Below are 20,858 nucleotides of genomic sequence, written 5' to 3'. Positions count from 1 at the left end.
GCAGGAAAGTTCATACAGAACAGAATCTTTAAAAATTAGAAATAGTTCCAACTTAGCAAAAAGAGGAGACTTCAGAAGATGCTGGTAAAAGCTCATTCAGAAGTGTGGCCTCACCTGGCCGTCTGTGACTCTCAAGAGCCTGTATAAATATATATATAAAAGACCTGTATTACCAGAATCATTGAGGGAAGATAAACCCTATAAAGATTTTCTGAGCAGTTGTGTGATAACCTAGCTGCTGCTGACTTTCTCCTCTCCCTCATGTACTCGTGCATGTCACGATTCTTACAGCACTAGAGAGCAAGGCCTTTGCAGCAGGAACTTACCTTTTGCAAGTTTTCCCTGAAACAGAGTTCTGCTAGAAAACAGATCGAAAAACTGGACATGAAGTCATATATGCATTCTAATATATTTTGTAACATACTACAGCTGAACTTCACAGCTTTCTTGCATAAGGAGTGAGCCAACAGAATATGTAAAGGTATTAGTCTCCATTATTACGAGTTTTACACTATCTCATGTAAATAAGTCAGTTTGCATTCAATAAATGAAGTTCCCTTAGAGCCATTCATGAGTACCAGCTTTTTGAAATCTCCCTCACTGCCTTGTCCTCTTGATGTTCATTTTCATTTCCCCAAATGATGCAGAACATTACTGTCCTCTCTGGAGCCACAGTAACTGTTAATCTTTGATGTAGCCTGGCATTTAACTGGGTGATTCACAGAATCACAGAATATTAGGAGCTGGAAGGGACCTTGAAAGCTCATCCAGTCCAACCCCTGCCAGAGCAGGATCACTTAGACTAGGTTGCACAAGGACGCGTCCAGGCAGGTTTTGAATGTGTCCAGAGAAGGAGACTCCACAGCCTCTCTGGGCAGCCTGATCAGGGCTCTGGCACCCTCACAGTAAAGAAGTTTTTTCTCATGTTCAGGTTGAACCTCCTATGCTCCAGCTTGCTCCCATTGCCCCTTGTCCTGTCGTTTGCTATCACTGAGAAAAGCCTGGCTCCTTCCCCCTGACACTCGCCCTTTCCAAATTGATCCCCATGGATGAGGTCACCCCTCAGTCTCCTCTGCTCCAAGCTACAGAGACCCAGCTCCCTCAGCCGCTCCTCATCAGGAGATGCTCCACTCCCTCCATCATCTTTGTGGCTCTGCACTGGACTCTTTCAAGCAATTCCCTGTCCTTCTCAAACTCAGGGGCCCAGAACTGGACACAATATTCCAAATGCCTCAACAGGGAGGAGATATTTAACAAATGACTGTGTACAGCTGTGTAGAGAGGAAGGAAATCATATTTTACCTATACTAAGTCATTCAAATTTTTCAGAGGTGTTTAAAGAAGCATGAAAGCAGGTACCTGCTGCAGAATTTCCTTAAGATTCTGGAAGGACTAATTACATTGAAAATTTGGAAGACAATAAAATCATTTTAGCCTGCTGCATTTAAAAAAAAATATTCCATTAAAATATTTTGTTGTATGTGTGGGGAATATAAAAATCTTAAATAATGATGTTTAGCTTGTTCTATGGACAGTTGATTGTTCCAATGCATGAAACCTTTGTATACAGTTAAAACTATTACTATTCAAGTATGATGACTGCTGGATTATTTTTCTCTCTGCCTTCCTGTTTTGTCTCTCTAGAACATCCAGTATGTATTTTGTACATATGTACCCTTGAACATGTGTACCTTTGAGACGAAGGAAGTGTACTTTGTGTTTGCTCCATATTCGTGATGATAATGATGTCAGGGCAAATTAACCTCTCTTTAGAATGAGGGAAATTAGCAATCCTTAACTCGGTTAATCCTTCTGCATAAAGGCAAATGACTGTCAACTCAAAACCACCTAAAAGATCTAAATATCTAAAAATACCTAGAAGCTAGATTTGTTTACTAAGTACACTAAAATGTGTAAATCCCAAATCTCTTTAAAAAGGCTTTCAAGTTTACTTTTTGGTATGAAGCATCCATCCCCAGCCCCTTTCTTCTTACTCAGTCTGCCAGGAAGCTGTGTGGGAAGCCTTTCGTATTTTTTTGGATCGGATTCCTGATACTTCTGAATATCAGAACTGGGTTACTGCCTGCCAGAGGGAAACCTTCTGCATATTTGACATTGGCAAAAACTTCAGCAATTCCCAGGAGCACCTGGAAATAATCCAACGGGTAAGGATTATTGTCATTTGTTTAGAAACCGGGGGGAGACTTCTAAGTGCCTCTCTATCTGCTTAAATAAGGGCAAAGCATTGCTCAGGAAGAGGAGGGGGCATGTGTTAGCAGGAAAACATAAAAGTACAGTAAACGAAAGAGCTAACAGGCTTCTGTTCAATGGTTGGATACACCCACTAGTAAAATGCTGTTTTTCTTAATCTTTTCGCAGCGAGTAAAACATAGAACCTTCCAGGAAAGGTAAGTAGCACAAGTAGAACCTTGCCACTTGATGTTACTGCCTTAATTTTCGAAAAAGACGTGTAGATGTGCGTGGATGTGAACAGATACACAGATAGTGCTGTGGTGTATTTGGTGTGTGCTGTGGGAGGTGTGTGTACTATCTGTATCATAATACATGGCTATTGAATCACAAATTAATTATTTGGTGGCCAAATGTCTGAGTTGAGACACCACAAAATGTCATCTGAGACTGATGTGAACATGAAACCCTGGCAGAGCCATGGCTCTGTGTTAGATTAGGGGTGATTGGGAGTGTGACAAAAGATTACTCACAACTGCTACAATTCTCAAAAGGAAAGTGAGAAAGCTGAACAAAAGTTTGTCTGGGAGGCTACATTAAGCATTAATATGAAAACTGTGTGCCTTCACTGTAGCATTCCCCTGTATTTTTACAGAATAGTGATAGTGTTAACTAATGTGATGCTTTATTCCATAAACTCTTTGAAAAATGTATGCTCCTGGCAATGCTCAGGAGTCTGAGATTGGCAGGATTAAAGTTACAGCACTAAACTCTGCCTCTCTGCATATAAATACTTTAGTATAGCCAGACAAATCATAGTCCACAGTTTCTCTGTATTATTTTATCTTCAAATATTCTTAGATTTTTCAGGTGTAACAAATAATCTTTTCCATTTGTAAGTTATACTATCTCATGATCACAGAGGTCTTAGGTATCTTTATTCATGATGACATGGGAGCTTTGAGTGTTCTTCTTTCTCAGAAGTGTATTTTCAATAATGTAAGGTCTAATTAAACTCTCTTGGATGTCCAAAGGGAGGTCTTTTTACTCAGTCTAAGGCAAAGAGCAGAAGCAAGGCAATAAGTGAACTGACTGATCTCAGAGTTGAGAGATCTCTTTGTGGACAGTACAGTTTTCCCTAGACACAATTCAGAAGGTGAAGTAAATTCTATTAAATAACTCATATTTTAGGAGGAAATACAGGCAGCTATGATTTGCATTGTTGAACTTCATCTTTACTACTGTGTGGTTTGGGAAATGTTTTGTATCTTCTGTAGATGCCATGTAAAGGCATCAGTCCCCAGTTAAAAACAAAACACATAATTATTTAACATTGTGGAAAGATTAGAGATAATACTTTAGCTCACACAAGATATCCAAAGGATGTGGTAAATAAGAAGTTGTTCATATTCTTTATTTATGTTATCAAGCATCTAGGTTGATCCTGTATAGAAATGCAGCCCAGCCATCTTTTCTGTCTATGCAACAAGCCTCATGTCTAGTTAACACCACACTACACATTGGCAGTGTCCTTGGTTCTTTCAGTCATATCAGCTACCACAAATACTCCACCTGTGTGCACTGCCGTAATAATAGCTATTTCTATCTTTCTATAGAAAATTTGAGGAATTCTGTCTTCATTTATTTCCATGACTGGGCTCTTATTTTATGCTGTGCTTTTTTCCACACTCTAATTAGAACCCAAAATAACTGAAATTCTTCACCCCCCAATTTCATGAAACAAAACTCTGAAAATGTCACTTAGAAAATTCTTATCTAAGATTCTAAAAGCTTTCAAAAGCTTAATAACCAAATTAATAAAATATTGGGTTTAGAGCAGAAATTATTCTATAGCCTAAACTGCAGGAATCTTTGACACATCTACTATAAAATGTACTTAGGTATACATATCACTTCTGCTTTTCAGGCAAGCTAACAGTCTGAGTTCAAAAATTTCTTCATCAGCACATGACTGTAAATCTTACAACAGAAAATATTACCATCAATACCAAAACAAATCCTATGATGCAAGGCAGAAAATCTGTACATCACATCTGCCATATTCTTACTTGAGTTTTCAGCTGTCTGCCATGGGGACCATAGTAGGCATTAACACATCTATATTACATCCAGATTCAAGCATAAACATTGCTACAATCCATAATAACCTTGATCCAGGGATCTGATTTGAAACTATCATTAGCTGGAAGCATCCTCATGATACTGAAATGCAGGCTGACAACTGAACCATAAGTCTACCCATCCTCTCCTCACACCAAACAATGAAATACCCGTGGAACTATGCAAAGTCCACTGGGTCTAAAATTAGAAGAAGCCTAAAGCCCTCACTGAACTATCTTGACAGGATGAGACGCAGCAAAGGAGACAACAATTGGTTTAGGTAACATACAAAAATCCTTGCTCCCATTTTAGTCAGTGGTTAACCATTCATAGACTTCAAAGAGAGAAAAAGCAGACCATGAGCACTGATTTATTATTTGTGACCCCATTCCTCTAATTGCTCAGAGAAAATCAGTCGTGAAACCTCATGAGCAGACTCCTGACAGGATTAGTAGTCCTTGGTGAAGGAATATTTCAAATCAGCATTTTTGTTCATTGTAAGAGGAAATACCATATTGAAGGAGAGGAAAGGAAATATATAAACTGCTGAACATAAAATATCATCTACTGTCCCATTGCCTGTTTGACCAGCTAATCAAATATTTCATTAGAAATAACTCCTCTCATTTAAAGTACATTTAATTGTAGGGGCCATTTCTACTTTTTTTTTAAACCTTTGCCATTGCCAGTACAGCATGTTGACCATTAAATCACTCCTTTCTATTTGATTGATAGGAAAGATGAAATATCCACAGAGAAAACAGGTGGCAAAAAGCTGGAAGACATTCCTTCCATTTCTACAGGTAAAATCAAATCTGCTTGCTGTTCGTCTGACCAGTAAATAAAATTGCTTAAAGTAGGAATTCATAGATCTGAGAAGGCTGTAATTTAATGAATGCAGTAGAAGCATAACAAGTTCAGTGAAGCACAATGAGAATGCTTTAGCAAAATTATCAATAAAAAGCATTTTTCAATTTCTTTAACGGTGTGTCTGCTACTCAGAAGTAGCATTCCAGGTTTGTTTCACAGTCTTTAAATGCATACATTTTCGTGGTTTCAGGAGAGTAGAGAGTAAAGCTGATTTTACTTCAGTTATGAAATAACATTTAGGGTGTCAGCTGCTGCATTTTGTCTTCCAAAATAAGCAAGTGGATGAAAATAAAGAATTGTTTTAGCCAGAAAGTCACAGCGATGTCAAGATATTAATTTAAGAAGATTATTCCAATGAGACCTACTGTTGTGTACTGCAGTTCTTTAAAATAATGTTAGAAATTTATGCAGTGATAAAAATCTGTAAATATGAGCGTTTTGGTTCAAGGAGGAAACATCCTGCACTCATATTTTTATGAGGGCCAAGTATGATGAAAACTTATTTACAAGTACTTCCAGCATGGAAATTTTGCCTCTAGCTGGAAAACTCTGTCAAAGCCTCTTGTTACTTTAAACTGAGCCCTAAAGAAAGGTGGGAATCATAGAAACAAAGATCTATCTTGGCAAAATCAAGCTGAGACATTTGGTGATACATAATGCAGTATGACAGGAAATGATCAAATATTAGTATTTAATTCACACAATTTCATTGATGCATAGTCAATGCTATTTTTGCCTTCAGTTACACACATGCAGTGCTACTGATGGTTTGACCTGGAAAGAAAGGTCGACTACTGCATAAAAAATAGCAGCTTTACCCATGGCATAAGTTATGACCACCTTTCACTGGCACAGGCTTGTGCTCAAACACACCCTCCATAAGGAAAGCTTAAGTGAGCTGATACCTGACCAACACAGAAAGGGGAAGATTTTTTTTATGTATGTCCAAACCTGTTCTTTTATGATTATACTTTAAATCCTCTCCAGGCTCCCCTGGCACATCCCTCTCTCCATATGCACCACTACCTAATGGCACGCTGCTCAACGAAATTGTTAACGACACAAGGACTCCTGTGAAGGTGAGAGCAGCCTATTCTCCTATCCTACTTCTTCATTCACTTCTTTTTGAGCTCAGCTAGCAGAAAAGAGGGAAAAGCCTTATAAACACATAAGGCTTATAAACCACAAGTGCTCCTCTCTGTTACTGCTAGTAGGACTGAAGGGGTTTATCAGCATCTGTTCTCTACTGGAATAGTGTGTGATGTTTCTTGCATATGTGGTAGAATGTATAAAAATACAGCAACCAGCTTCTAGGCAGTTGTTATTCTTTTAATGAGGGGTCTTTTGCCTATTTTGCATCATGTTTGCAACCTTGCTCTTCATGAAATAATATAAAAACGCACACATTCTGAGCTTTCCATAACACAGGGGATAGGACTGGAGCTTCTTGCCTTTTTCCTGCCAGACTGGCAAACGAGTATTCTCTGCTGATGTCTCCATGCAGCATGGCGCTGGGCGCTGCCCCATTCGCTGCAGGTTTACAGCAGCTACTGTGGGCCACAGGTTATGTCTGAGATGGGGTTGGGGTGAGATGAGGAGCTGCTGTTTTCCCTGTCCTGGCTGCTGGGCATGGGGTGACAGGGAAGTGGCCCTGCAGAACCTCCCTCTGGAGAGAGATCAAGACCCCACTAGGGCCTGAGGACCCTGGGTGGGCCCTGCCACCAAGGAGCCTCAGGCAGAAGGTAGCCTCTTGCATTTCCCCTCCACTTAGACATTTTTTTTCACTGTCTAAAAAAGTTTGCCTTTCTAGCTCCTCAAAAAGCCATTCTGGGGGTTTTTTTTGTTGTTTGTGCATACTGGCTGTAGGAAGAGGCTTGTGCCACCTCCTCCTCGCTTGGGTGAACTCAAGGTCTCGTCAATGCCGCCAAGAATTTGAGGGCAGAAATGCTGGCAAAACTCTCACCCATCATACTCCTGGCAAACAGCCACCATTTTCCATCCCGCCTCTTCAGGCTTCTCAGCTCCAGCTCAGGAGTTGCACTGGAGTGATCCCAGATAAATGCTACTTCTGCTGTCTGAAATGATTACATTGTCAGGATCTAAGAAAGCAAAATAATCTTAATATTTTCTACTGTGTATTACCTACTGGTATCATAGTTGTTGGATCAAAAGAGCAGATAGGATATGAGTGGAAAGTGGTTTTCAAATTGTTTATTTGAGAAGTTTGAGGTGTATCGGGACATTGACATTAACCAGTTCCTCCATGTTATAGGTCGTCTCATTCTTTCTTGGGCCTGTCCTTTGTGACCAGCTCCCTAAAGGCCGGCTTCTTAAAACTCATAAGGCACCTATATCGAAAGTTCAAGTTTCTTCATCTTCTGTTATATGACAGAACATTACAGAATGTTCTTTCTCTGACTCATGAGCCATATTTTTATATATAACACAAAACATACACTTCTCTATAAGAAGACTTGGTAACACTCTCTGTACAAGAAATGGCTTGATTCTCTTCATCACCTTCATGTATGTATATCGAAGGCAACTCTCAAGTCATTATAATAGAAACCTGTTTGCAAAAGCAGAAGTATTAAGACAACATTTGCCTTTTATAGGACATGGTTCAGAAAGGTCTTTTGGGATGGGGCTTAAAAGGGAATCCTTCTACTTATTAAATACTGAAATATGGGGGGAAAAAATCACCGCTTTATTTCTCCACTTTCTTTCTTCTCCTATTCTTTTCCAGGAGGTGGGAACAAATACAGTCCCAGAACTGCCCGTGGAGCAAATGGTAGAATTCAGTGTCACTCTCACGGATCAGGAGTACACAGCTGAACTTAGTGATCCCAACTCCCCACAGTACCAACAGCTAGCTGCCAAATTTCAGCTACAGGTAAGAATGCCGGGTGAATGCCAAAATGTTGGCTTTGTGTCTTGGCTGAGATTCATACTATGAATCTGCCTTCACCATGAAGCACAATTACAATCTACTGCCCTTATTTGAAATAGGTAATCCCTGTTGCTTCAAGACCTTCAGTTTTCCTCCATGTATAGTTAGCTTTTCCCCATCTGTTCAGCCACAAATCTAACTAGCCAATGTCTTTTTCAGCAATAGAGCTTCAGATAACTGATGAACAGAGTAACTTTAGGAATATCATTTGGGCTTAATCAGGAATTCATAGACATTACTTTGCCATAAGTTAATTTTACAATAGACCTAATGAGAAATATAATATAAATGTTAAAAGTAATCAGCTACTGTTGTCTGAATTATTCTTCAAAGGACTTCTTGTCATTTTGTTGTGCATTACCGCAGTTTCTGCAAGAAATGGAATGTCTATGGCATTTTCATATAATTAATAATATTAACTGAATGTTCAGCTATCAGTTCAATAGATAGCAGAGGTTCCCATAAGGTTTTTGTGGTAAAATTAACTATAATTTCTCATCAGTTTCTCAAGCACTCCTTAGTGCAAGCTATTTCACTGTCCTGGTTCAGTTTCAGATATGTATAGAAAAATGGTGAAAGAAATGTTGACAGAGCTGATAAAAAGCAGCTTCTCTGGAGATTTTCAGTATTATCCTCAAACAGAACTGCCCGCAGACTTCATTTACTACACATATAGCGATGTAATTCAACAATCAGATTTTGAAGTTATTTCATTAATTTCATTAATAAGAGGGTGAGAAATGCAGTTTCTTGATTGTTAAATTATTTTCCATCGTCATGAAATTTTATCTGTCCACTTTAAAGAGTCCCAGGCTGTTCTTGGCATGCAATGTTGAATAGAAAAAGATTTGCAGCCCAGTACCATGAAATACAACTGACATGCTTTCCTCCAAAGACGGGTCATGAAGGAGACAGAGTGCAATCTTGATACAAGACTGTTGTTTTACAAGTGCACTCAAAGGGTGAGAGTGAGGAGGTTGATTCAGAATTAAAGCCTTGTCCAGCTACATGAGCTCCTGTACAAATTCCAAAGAAACCCTTGCAAAGGCTGGGGCCATGGAGTTCCAAGCTCAACTTTGAATTCATTCCAGGACATAGGAAAAGGGAGAGTTACAGCTGACATTACAGTGCAAATGTTCAGAAGTACATCCGTGTATCACAACAGGCATTTAAAATCACATGAAAAATGTGATGAATTAGAAGGACCTGATTCCTCAAAAGGCTTAATTTCTTTTCAAGTGCTGAATTCCCTCAGTTCCACAAGCTTTGTTCACAGAAGAAAGGCCTAAATGATGTATTTCCTGGTATTTAACATGACCAGGAAGTGAATCAGAAACAAACTGTGGAACCGTGTGTTTAAAATAAAATTCTGTTTCCTCCAATATAGTAGATGAATATAAAATATTTCATTTGACTTATTTGTTTAAATGTTACTACGATTGTAAAAGACCAGAAGATCAATCTGCTGGATCTCAACTCCTTGTTAATTCTTGAGGTGCTGATAAAAATGCTTATTGTCCTAAAGTCTGAAAAATGTTTACAAAATTCACCTTTTCTGTTCATTGTTTATTCTCCATATTGGCTCTTCGATTCAAAACCGTGTAACTGTACAATTGTTTACATCACAGTTAAAAATAGATGAAGTTATTCTGTTTGTACAAGTCAGATAAAACTGTTTCTTTTATAAATGATTTATCAAACAATCTAAATAAATCTGCTTTTGGTTGATATTTCTAAATAATTAACAATTTACAGTCAAGGTAACGAATCATGAAATTATTCATGAACTAGAACTGCTGAAAATGAGAAAAACACTTGATTCATGTTGTTTACGTGCTCTTTTATGAATTAGATTATCACTGATTTATATAATTACTTTACTAAAAAAAGCTGTATTTTAAATTTTCTTTTTGCTATTAACAGGTATTACAGACAGCATATACCAACCAAGTACTGTGTTTAGGTTGAGCAATGATGATACCACAAAGAGGGCAGTTGAGACTCTTTCCTAAAGCTCTTCCTAAAATATGAAAAATATTGTCTAGGCAGTCAACCTGCGATTGTTTTTTAGTGGTAGAACTTACACTGAAGTAATGACTCTATGTTTTTCTATAGATGCAAAAAATATTTGAGAAACTTCCAGGATTCAAGGAAATCCGCGTGTTAGGATTTAAGTAAGTAAGAAAATCAGCTCTGTTTTCTATTGTCTACTAGGATTTTCCCCTTCCTTCTTTCCCACCAACATAAAGAGACCTGTATAATAGTGGTGTGTGGATTCCTGTAGAAAGAAAATAGTTTTCTGGAAACAACACAGAGACAATATGGAGAGAAGTGCAAACACATCCCAAATGACACAATGAGATTTTGAATTCCTTAGTAGAAGTAACTTTGGTTCCCTGAGGGGTGAAGCAATCAATAAATCCTTTAAAATTGTTTGCTAGCAATGTTGTATTAAGGACTTTCTTGAATGACAAGGTAGAGAGAGTTAGGAGTATGATTGTTTAGATGGGTACTTTTGTGTGTGTGGATCCTTTGCCCTTCCTAGATCACAGTGAAGGTGCTTGGCAAGGGAAGGTTGCAGCAGGATAGATATTCACAGATATAAAACTTTTCCAGTAGGTGTTTCCCAAGTGCTTCAATCAATTAAAAATGTTTCATTTTTTTAATAAATTTGTGTTCTGTCTTGCCATTTCTTTTAGGTTTAGATTCCTTCTATGTTTACTGCTAATACGAGCTACTGTGTAATGTTTTTCAGTTCTAAAATCTCCAGGGGAGGGTGGATAAAAAGCTGAGTATTTGATATTGTTATGCTTCTATAGATAAGAGCAGATTATGTAAAGAATCAAGGGAAAAACAAATTATTAATAGTAAGGAACAACACAAAATTGAAAGGGAATAAAGAGCAGGAAAGAAGACATGAATTCATGTGGGCTTATGGCACAGCATCAGGAACATTCTGTCCTTCTAATAATATCTAATACATGTTGAAGAACATTCATATTGCAGTGCAATTTTAGACAAGAGTAAAATTCTTCCTAGCTTTTCTTTCTGCAAAATTGTTGAGGAAAAGGAGAGAGAAGAGCAAAATAGAGTAAAAATTAGTTGCTTACATTTTTTTAATGAATGTAAAACAAACAGAACAAGCAGAGAAAATCTGCAGTAGGATCTCACAGTTACAACTTGCACTAACCTATTTCAGCTAAGACTCCAGGAGATCTGGGATCCAGTTCTGTTAGGAGCTGATACGAAAGTACATTTATCAATGTGGAAGACCAGGATTGCTTCCCATCATCTAGTAACAGCCACTAGGAGTTACACATCAGCGAAGATAAATGTTGCTGTCTGTTCTCCCTTAGCCATATTGCTAGGCCGCATTAGACATATGCCAGAGGATTAATCAGGGAAAATAACAGGGCATTATATTACAGAAGGTCAACATAGGCACGTCTTCCAGGGGTAACTAATAGGTCAAGTTACCTCTGTGACTAGTATGTGAGTAGGCACCGTATGTGATAACAATAATAGTTGCTACTACTGTCAGTCATATTTATTACTACCATAAAGATGTAGATTAGCAATGACAGTGCTCAAATTGTACTATTTGTAGTGGGAAATAGGAAAGCAAATATTTCAAACTATCAAGGTAAAGTAAAATTTCTGTTTCCCCACTCAAAACATGGAGATTCCCATTGTTTGGAAGAGAAAAAGGGAAATGATAGAGAGTAGGCTGACATTTTCACACAGCATTAAAAATTATAAAGGACACATAGAAGATAAGATAAATTGTCAAAAGATGTCTTTGATGTACAACTGATTGATTTACCGATATACATGAAACTTTGTTTTTCTTTCTTTCGCAAACCTTTATCATGCCCTTTCTTCTGTGATGAAATGAAGACAAAAGAAGGAGAAAGATGGGTAATTTGTCTGTAATTCATAATTAAGAGTAATTATTTTATAGACTATTAGATGCAGATATATCAGTAGATGTTCTTTATCTTGATGCAACAAAGTGAAATGATTTGTTTTCTGCCTAAGTACAAAATCTGTGATATAAAGCAACAGGGACAGCTTTTACCTTAATCTGAAAGGTTCATGTAATCAGATTTTGTTGGGATCTCTCTAAAGGAAAGAAAATTGTTTAAAAGTGCTGCTGGGGAATAATTTGTCTATCAGTTCTCATATTTTCTCTTTTACTCATAGTTTAAAAGGAAGACTTATCCAATGCTTTCCATAGCACATACTAGATAAAGTGAAATTCCTCTCACAGAATCACAGAATCACAGAATATTAGGAGTTGAAAGGGATCTTGAAAGCTCATCCAGTCCAACCCCCCTACCAGAGCAGAATCACCTAGACTAGGTGGCACAGGAATGCGTCCAGGCGGGTTTTGAATGTCTCCACAGAAGGAGACTCCACAACCTCTCTGGGCAGCCTGGTCAGGGCTCTGGTACCCTCACAGAAAAGAAGTTTTTTCTCATGTTCAGGTTGAACCTCCTATGCTCCAGCTTGTTCCCATTGCCCCTTGTCCTGGCATTGGACATCACAGAGCAGAGCCTGGCTCCTTCCTCCTGACACTCGCCCTTTCCAAATTGATCCCCATGAATGAGGGCACCCCTCAGTCTCCTCTGCTCCAAGCTAAAGTGACCCAGCTCCCTCAGCCGCTCCTCATAAGGGAGATGCTCCACTCCCTCCATCATCTCTGTGACTCTGCACTGGACTCTTTCAAGCAGTTCCTGTCCTTCCTGAACTGAGGGGCCCAGAACTGAACACAATATTGCAGATGTGGTCTCACCAGGGCAGAGTAGAGGGGAAGGAGAACCTCTCTCAACCTACTAACCACACCCCTTCTGGTACACCCCAGGATGCCATTGGCCTTCTTGGCCACAAGGGCACATTATTGGCTCATGGTCATCTGCTGGCCACCAACACCCCCAGGTCCTCTCTCTACAGTTATTTGATATTAGAAAAGGCAACATAATGTATTACAACGTACTCATTATTTTCCATTTTAATTAGGTGAATTTAGCATTTATGAAAAGTGATGTATTAACAGTTGTGAAAATTTTAGATGTCTGTTAAAGTAAATCTAGGGAGAAGCTATACACATTCATTTGGATTTGGAAAAGATGACTTTAAGTTAACAAAAGTTATTATTTGCTTGACACATTAGTTAACTTTCTTGTTGTTCTACAAAAATTATTAAATGCCCCAGACGTGATAGAATCTTTGCTTATTTGTAGTTTTATGATCTGTCTAATCCCTTTTCATAAATTCCTGTATAATGAATAGGTGGTTGTGGCTTCTAGTTACCTCAGCATGCATTTATGACAGTTTGAACCAATAATCAATGACTTCAAACTATATTACCAGTCCTAAGGGTCTTTGAGTAGTCACATTGAAATGGATTATGTTTGAGCATTTTTATAATTTTCTTCAATATTGGAATTTTTATTAAAAAGTATGGATAGAAGAAAAAAACATTTAGGTATAGCAAAAGTAATTTGAAGATGACAGTCTCTTTAGAAGGAAGTATATCTGCATTGTTTTTACAGAAGGTGGTATGTTATGGCTGCATAAATTTTTTTTTGTTTGTAAAGTCAGTCCTCAGCCAGTGACTGATTTTTACTGCACTGGGCATTTTTGCATCATCTCTTTGCAGATCAAGCAGCACTATAGCACGATACGTGGTAAACTTTGAAAGAGACGGCTCAGAAATCAAAGGCACACCAGATGACATCTCAACTATTGGATCTAACAAGGTTGAAAATGAAAAGATCCCACTTTCTCCAAAGGATGAGGGAGAGATTTCAGCAACCAGACTCACCATGACAGACCTTCAGCAACTGGTTGCCATTGCGCTCCACGAAGACCAGTCCCTGCCAATGGACCTGGGAACACTCCAGTTTACTGATGGTCAGTAGACACAAGTGTGAACCTTGACCTTTCAAACTGATGCAATTTCAGTAAGGTCTCCTTTTCTTCTCTCACAGATGGCTTTCATTTGATGTATCCCATTCTCCCAAGTGTCGCATAGCATCCAAAGGACGCACAGATCCAAGTTAAATTTTTTAGCAAAATAGGCCTTTGTAATTATACAGCTTAACTTCCAATCACATTGGAAGATCTATTTCATAGGTTTTTGTTTAGAAAAACTGGATATTTTGCACACTAAGAAAATAAGAGGAGGAAAAAAAAATAAAAAAAGAAAGACTGTGACTATTCACTATATCATTTTCATTTCCCAGTATGGACAGTCTTCTTTCTTCAGTAAGACAAAAAATGAAGGCTCCCTCTAACATCAATTTAGCTTTCTGAAAGCTAAATCTAGATTGTGAGCAAGCCACCTAACCTCCCAGTGAAGTCAGAGAGACAGATAACTTTAAGAACACTTGATCTCGAGCTAAAATTGATTATGTGAATTGCACTGCAAAGGTGCATTTTGCTTTCTGGAGCACAGAGGGAGTGCAGATGACAAGCTGGGTGTGAAGACCCCAGCAGAAGGTTGAAGGTCTGCATCCTGTTCATTAATCCAGCCAATAAATAACCCCTTGTAGTCCATCAGTTATTTATTTCAAAGCCCTCGTTTTGGGGAGGTGGGTTAAAAATGGAGAAAATGTTTTAAAATATTTTTTCACATGTATATTTACCAAACAGTTTTAAAACACACACCAAATTTTAGTGTTTCGTTTACAACAACAGCATTTCTTTTTTCCCAAAAAATTATTTAGATGAACTAATAATTTCTGTAAGAATTAAATCTCTCCTTTTAATGTAGATTAAAAGTTCCAGGGAAAAAAAATCATTTATATAGAACATTGTACTAATAACTATTTTAATCAACTTTTCCCCACTAGTTGTTTTTTATAGCCAGTTTTATAAAAACAGTTTGTATGCAAATATGTTTAAAAAGCTTCTCTGAGGGTATTCAGGGAGCAGCTGGGCACTAAAGCCAAAACTCTGAAAGCAGCAGTGCTGTGGACTCTGGGTAAAACTGAAGAGAATTTAGGCCAAATGAACAGCACAATATAATGACTCATCATAGCCCATGCGGATTTAGCTGAGTGGTTCCTAATTCAGCTGATTTTAAGCATTCATCCATGGTTCAGCTCTCTGCAGACCTATCCCATTTATACTAAATAAAGAATACAAAGAATACTGCATATAAAATTCCTGGTTTCCTCATAATAGTCAGTTTAAATGGAAATTTATGCCTCTTTCTTAACATAGCATTTTAAAAGTAATTTTTCGATGTAGAATAGTTTTAATATTTTTTTACCTAATTGAAGTGTTTTGATGAGTTTTCAGTGTGCCACTGCTGAAATATTGTGCTCTCTCTCTCTATTTTTTTGTTTGTTTTTCAGAAACTATTATACCACCTAGTGATTTTGATAATGATATCCAGGGCATGGTCACTATTCCTCTGGCAGGCCCTGATTTGGTAAGTTCATACTCGTTTTCATATTTATTTATTTCTCCATGAGAAATGAAAATAAGTAGTGTTAAGATGTACATAAATATACAGACTCTTACTCTAAAATCCATATCTACCTTTAATAAATGCTGTAAGGATGAATGTTGTGGTGTTATGCTGCAAGAGTTACTGTTTAAAGTGTTTACAGGTGACTATTACTGCTTGATTATCACATCCAGTTTTAATTACAAAGTAAACAATGTCTTACTAGTTCAGTAGCACATCTCAATGACAGAAGGAAAACAGCTGACAGAGATAGTGAAAGTCATCTTTCTTGGACCAATTTTAAAATTATAGGCAATGTGATCAGGATCACATGCACATGCCAAATATATTATATATCCTGTGATTTTGTGCTGAATTAGCAGTTTACAGGCTCCTGCGGCCATGAAAGTTAAATGCATTAATGAAAGTTAAACGCATTAATGAAAGTTTCTCTTAAAAAACCTTTTTAGGAGGAACTCCCACTAGGTTACCCCAGCCCAGCGCCAGTGGACCAAACAGGAGACATCTTGTTCAATGAATTTACAACTGAGATCCCTGTGCTAAGTGGAGACATCAGTGATCTTGAAGACTTTAATAATTTTGTGACATCTGAACCTGCGTTCCCTACCAAACCCTCCAGAACACCATTTCAGGACAAATCTCCTCCTTACACAGAAGTTACCACTACCGACCTCCAAAGTTTCACAGTGCCTTTCAGTGCTCTGGGTAGCACTAGCAGCCCTCCAAAACCAGAGGGTTCCTATTTGCCTCCTTCAGCAGACGATTCTGCTAGCAATGAGTTGGTCACCGATGGCTATGAGCCTCCAATGGAGCAGGCTACCACGCAGGCAGCTTATACCATAGGCAGCTTTGCCTCACCTGATCTTCTGCAAGCCGGAGATGAGGATACTGAAGCTGAGGAGAAGGAAGAACTGACTGATACAACAGAACCACCTTTCAAGGAAGCTGACCAAGACAGTCCGTTTGAGCAAGGTAAGACACAAGAGATTTTTCCATAGCAGAGGGTAGGAGAGATCCAGTAGTTATTACACACACAGTCACGTATAAGTATAGTAACCATTCCTTTCAGCTGTGACAGAATTTTTTCTGGATGTGAGAAGGTGAAAAAATTTTTCCCGCTTCAGGAAAATCCTAATGTACCTGACTTTAAGGTTGTCAAAGCAAAAAAAAAACCAACAAGGATATGACATGCTTTCTACAGTGTATTATGGTAAAAATTTAAAAAGGCAGAGCAAAAAGACAGGTCAGAGAAAAAAATAATTAAAGCCTAGGCTAATGTAAAAAAATCTGGTATTTAAAACATGGAAGGTAAATGACTTTGTGTTCTAGACACATCTGGGTGATAGCAGCAAGACCATTAAAAAATAATTTATTCCAAGCAAAGAAGACCATGGATCAGAAAAGTTTACATATCTACAGGTCTGATGAATGTGAAAACCTATTTTTAATTTCCAGGTTTTAATTGTTTGTTCAGTTTTATCCATACAGTACTGTTTTTTAGAGGCACCCAGATATTAGACACATCTGGGTGATAGCAGCAAGACCATCAAAAAATAATTTATTCCAAGCAAAGAGGACCATGGATCAGAAAAGTTTGCCTATCTATAGGTCTGATGAATGTGAAAACCTTTTTTTAATTTCCAGGTTTTATTTGTTTGTTCAGTTTTATCCATACAGTAAAAAACCGTAGTTTTTTAGAGGCACCCAGATAGATGAGGAAAGACACATAACAAATCAAAAAAGTGTATACATACGTATATCTGGGCGGAGAGAGGTCTGTATAATTTAGCCTTTAAAATGAAAAATACATGATATATATTTCCCACAGTAATCAGAAAAGTGTTGACTCTGGAGATGAATAAAGCTCAGACAAAGATAGCAGGGTTATCTTTAGGGCACAGGCAAATTAGACTTTCTCCCGGAACAGCAAAATGTCAGTAAGGTTTCTGTCTCCATCCCCGCCATCATGGGCTTGGAAAGCCATGCCGGGCACTGTGGCAAAATGTGGTGTTGGAGTAAATAGGTTGTGGTGGGCAGCAGCCTCCACTGGCAAAGCAGCGAGAGCACAGTTACCCTCCATCCGTCCCAGATTTTGTCTGCCCCAATCCTTCTCCCTGACCTGGCCTCACCAACTCAGCGTTAGCTCAGTACACATCCGTCCCAGATTTTGTCTGCCCCAATCCTCACCAACTCAGCGTTAGCTCAGTGCTCTTTAATTTTACTTACATTTCTAAGAAGCCTGTGCTAGCTGTGTCAGATGCAAGAGGTCACTTCAAACACGTAAGAGGAATTAATTCTTTGGTGAATATTCAGATGTGCTTTTGTCTCAGATTTTTGGCTGACCCTCTCAACAGAAAAGCAGAGGGCAGAGAAGAACCTCATAGGAAACAGCAGGATTCCCTGAAGTCTCCATGCACTCTCTAAGCAATATTTAAAAATCTGCAAAGAACAACAAACAAAAAAACAAAATCAGGAGCAAAATTCCCACATTAGCTTGCACAGCCACACTCAGTACTTTGGATCCTCAAGAATAACATTGTCAAAGCTTTTAAGTTTGCTCCCTGGTCCAGGGGAGTCCCCTGCTCACATAGGAGTCTCTACTCTCCCCCTGTTTTGCCAGCTCCCTCCTTGCAGAGTCTATGGTACTGTTCTCTCAGTATTTTAAAGAACAGAAAATGTAAAAGCTGCCACTTGGGATCATACACTAATCAGCTCCAGACAGGGAAGAGCATAGGATATTCTATGGTCATGTTGTTGCACTTGGTATTTTATGTGCTGAATAGGAACTTCTTGTTCTGTAGTCTTGCCTTTGCACACAGAGTTCTGAAGTGAGAGAAAGGCAAATACTTCATGATTAGCAGAGTGACTTAAAGATTAGAATATCACTTCTTATAAGAATCAATTATGAAGTGTTCCTGAAAATAAAGTTCATGAAGAAAAGTGTTAAACACAACTATTTTCAAATGCATGCTGAGAAGTCTTGTAGTGCTGCTGTTGAGAACACAGCATTCCTCCAAATAACAGTGCAGTATACCTCTAAATAACATTCATTATAACTGTGGAAAAGTGTTACATTTGCAGAAGGAAAAAAAAGTCCCATGCATTTTTCATTCTATTCACTCATTGGGTTAGGGTTTTGGTGTCATAAAACCCACATAAAACCACTTATCTGTTTTGCTGTAAAAAATAGCTGTAAAAAAACACTTCTTCAAAATAAGGCCCACTATCTTGTTGCTCCTTGTTGAACATGAGTTATGTCTAAAACAAACAGTAGAATATAAGAATTCCATCGTCATCTCTGCAACTGAGTAGAAGGAGAAAAATTCTCCTGCTAGTTCTCTGCCTAAAAAGAAGGGATGCCATGTTAGCAATGACACAAAGCTGTAGATATTATATTTGCTTAAAATCTTACCATACACAAAACAGACTGCACGCTTAACAGGAGACAGATGTTGAAAATCTGTTTACTGAGTTCTTAAAAGAGTAAATAGTGTATACTCTTTAAAACTTTTTCTCTTTTTATAGCTTTTTCCATTCTAGAATTCTTCTGCACAGCATTCCCGGTGTTCTTTTATTTCCCTAGATGCTGCATGTTTCATAGGAACTGATAGAATTTGATCTGGAAAGTCAGTGCTTAACAACATTTATGACATGTTTTATTAAAGTCAGCAGTGTCGGTGATATTAATTTTAATGTGGTAAGCAGAATTCCTCACTAGCTGGTACATAATTTTTCACACTTTGTGCCTGGTTCCATTTCATAGTTTCTTAGTAACTTAAATAAACAAACAAACAAGCAACAAAACTTTAAACTGTTGCTGGTATGAAATGGCAGGAATTACTTGATGCTGTGTAAGGTTGGATAAAGGGGTTAGAGTTTAAAAAATTGCCTGCAATTCTACTACATTAATTTCCAGCCGTTTCCCCACCCTGCAGTCCAGAAGATGGAGAAAATTTTCTTCATCACGTGTTCAGAACTTTGAATTCACTCTTCTTTACCACAAAAGGAAGAGCTGACTAGCAGAAATAATGTAGTTTGAGATTGGTTTTGGTGGACTTATCAGCTAGATATTTCACAGATGGACTTTATTGCATTGATTATCACGTGTGTAACTGCAGGATGAACATTACTACAGATTCCCAAACACCGAATGTCTACAACCTACACCAACAACTTTAATTGTGCCCACATAAGGTCAGTGAGCAAAGCAATTAAAAAAATTATTTTACAGCTCCCAGTAAGGTAATCAGGCTCAGCCTCGCACACACAAATACACACAAAGTTCTGCATACAAGATCTAGGGAAAGGAGAGTGAAAACACAGGTGAGAGACAAGGAGTCGAACTAACCAGAGGTGTCCTTCTAAGCCACACACTATATGTTTTCCCCCCTTTGGAGGTAATGCATCAATACCTCTTCTATATGGTTAAATTTCTTCTCCCTCTCTTTGCAGTCTTCCTGTGACTCTATCTGTCTAAAGCAGTATGACCATTCAGACAGGAAGCCACTTGTCTAATGTGTTAGATGGATTGCTATTTCAAAAACCAAGATAATTTCAGCAGTTAAATAAATGCAACCAAATGTATAAACAGATTAAAAAGTTCATGAAGTCTGTAACAACAATAATGATATACTTTTACTTCCAAAACTGTAACCATTTCCATTTGTATTTGTATTAATTGTAGCTACTAACAAATTACACAATCCAGGTAAATGGTAATCCCAAAATCCAGACCATCATGGAGGAAGCAATAATTCTGGAGAAGTTATTCCAGAAGCATAGGACAAAATGAAGGTAGCAGTAAAATACTTCAGCTATTCTGTTCTACTACATCTCAGTCTCACCACCGTGGACCATCCTCAAGCTCTCAAGAAAGACTCTAAGAGAAGACTCTGCAGGGTGTAACACAGAGTATTTTCTGTATGAAAAGAACACTGATGAGAAGTAGATGGTGGTCACATCTCTGTGTATCACATCATTAATGTCCATAATTTCCCTCGCGTTTGCACAGCCTTATTGTGAGTGGTCCTTTTTGATATCTTCCTCCTGCCTAACAGTTAATTCAGCTGTGCACTCCTCACTCTACTACTACTGCTAAGCAATCTCTAGAAAAACTCAGTTTTCTGGATGTTTGGGGATTCTTTCTGCCTCTGCTTCATCCTCAGCTACCTTAGCACCATCTGTGCTTAGCATAGTTTTCTATTTGGCATAACCAGCACTGTCATGGAAAAGAAAACCCCATCACTT

At 38.1% G+C, this 20,858-nt stretch overlaps 1 protein-coding gene across 1 annotated transcript in view; it reads left to right on the top strand.

Annotated features, from left to right (window-relative positions):
• The window catches only part of IMPG1 (interphotoreceptor matrix proteoglycan 1), a gene marked incomplete at its 5' end in the record, with an annotated part of 43,672 nt that overhangs the window by 3,068 nt on the left and 19,746 nt on the right, over positions 1–20,858 (top strand). Inside the window, 10 exons of the mRNA XM_010182283.1 lie at positions 1,999–2,165; positions 2,380–2,408; positions 5,047–5,114; positions 6,169–6,260; positions 7,928–8,074; positions 10,247–10,305; positions 12,029–12,049; positions 13,794–14,047; positions 15,496–15,572; positions 16,061–16,583. Coding sequence (XP_010180585.1) covers positions 1,999–2,165; positions 2,380–2,408; positions 5,047–5,114; positions 6,169–6,260; positions 7,928–8,074; positions 10,247–10,305; positions 12,029–12,049; positions 13,794–14,047; positions 15,496–15,572; positions 16,061–16,583 — 1,437 coding nt within the window. The remainder of the gene's footprint in view (positions 1–1,998; positions 2,166–2,379; positions 2,409–5,046; positions 5,115–6,168; positions 6,261–7,927; positions 8,075–10,246; positions 10,306–12,028; positions 12,050–13,793; positions 14,048–15,495; positions 15,573–16,060; positions 16,584–20,858) is intronic.

This window comes from Mesitornis unicolor, unplaced genomic scaffold, assembly GCF_000695765.1.
Source record: "Mesitornis unicolor isolate BGI_N332 unplaced genomic scaffold, ASM69576v1 scaffold5504, whole genome shotgun sequence".
Classification (NCBI taxonomy): domain Eukaryota; kingdom Metazoa; phylum Chordata; class Aves; order Mesitornithiformes; family Mesitornithidae; genus Mesitornis; species Mesitornis unicolor.
Note: the sequence above shows the minus strand (reverse complement) of the source record. Positions and strands in the feature narration are given on the sequence as shown.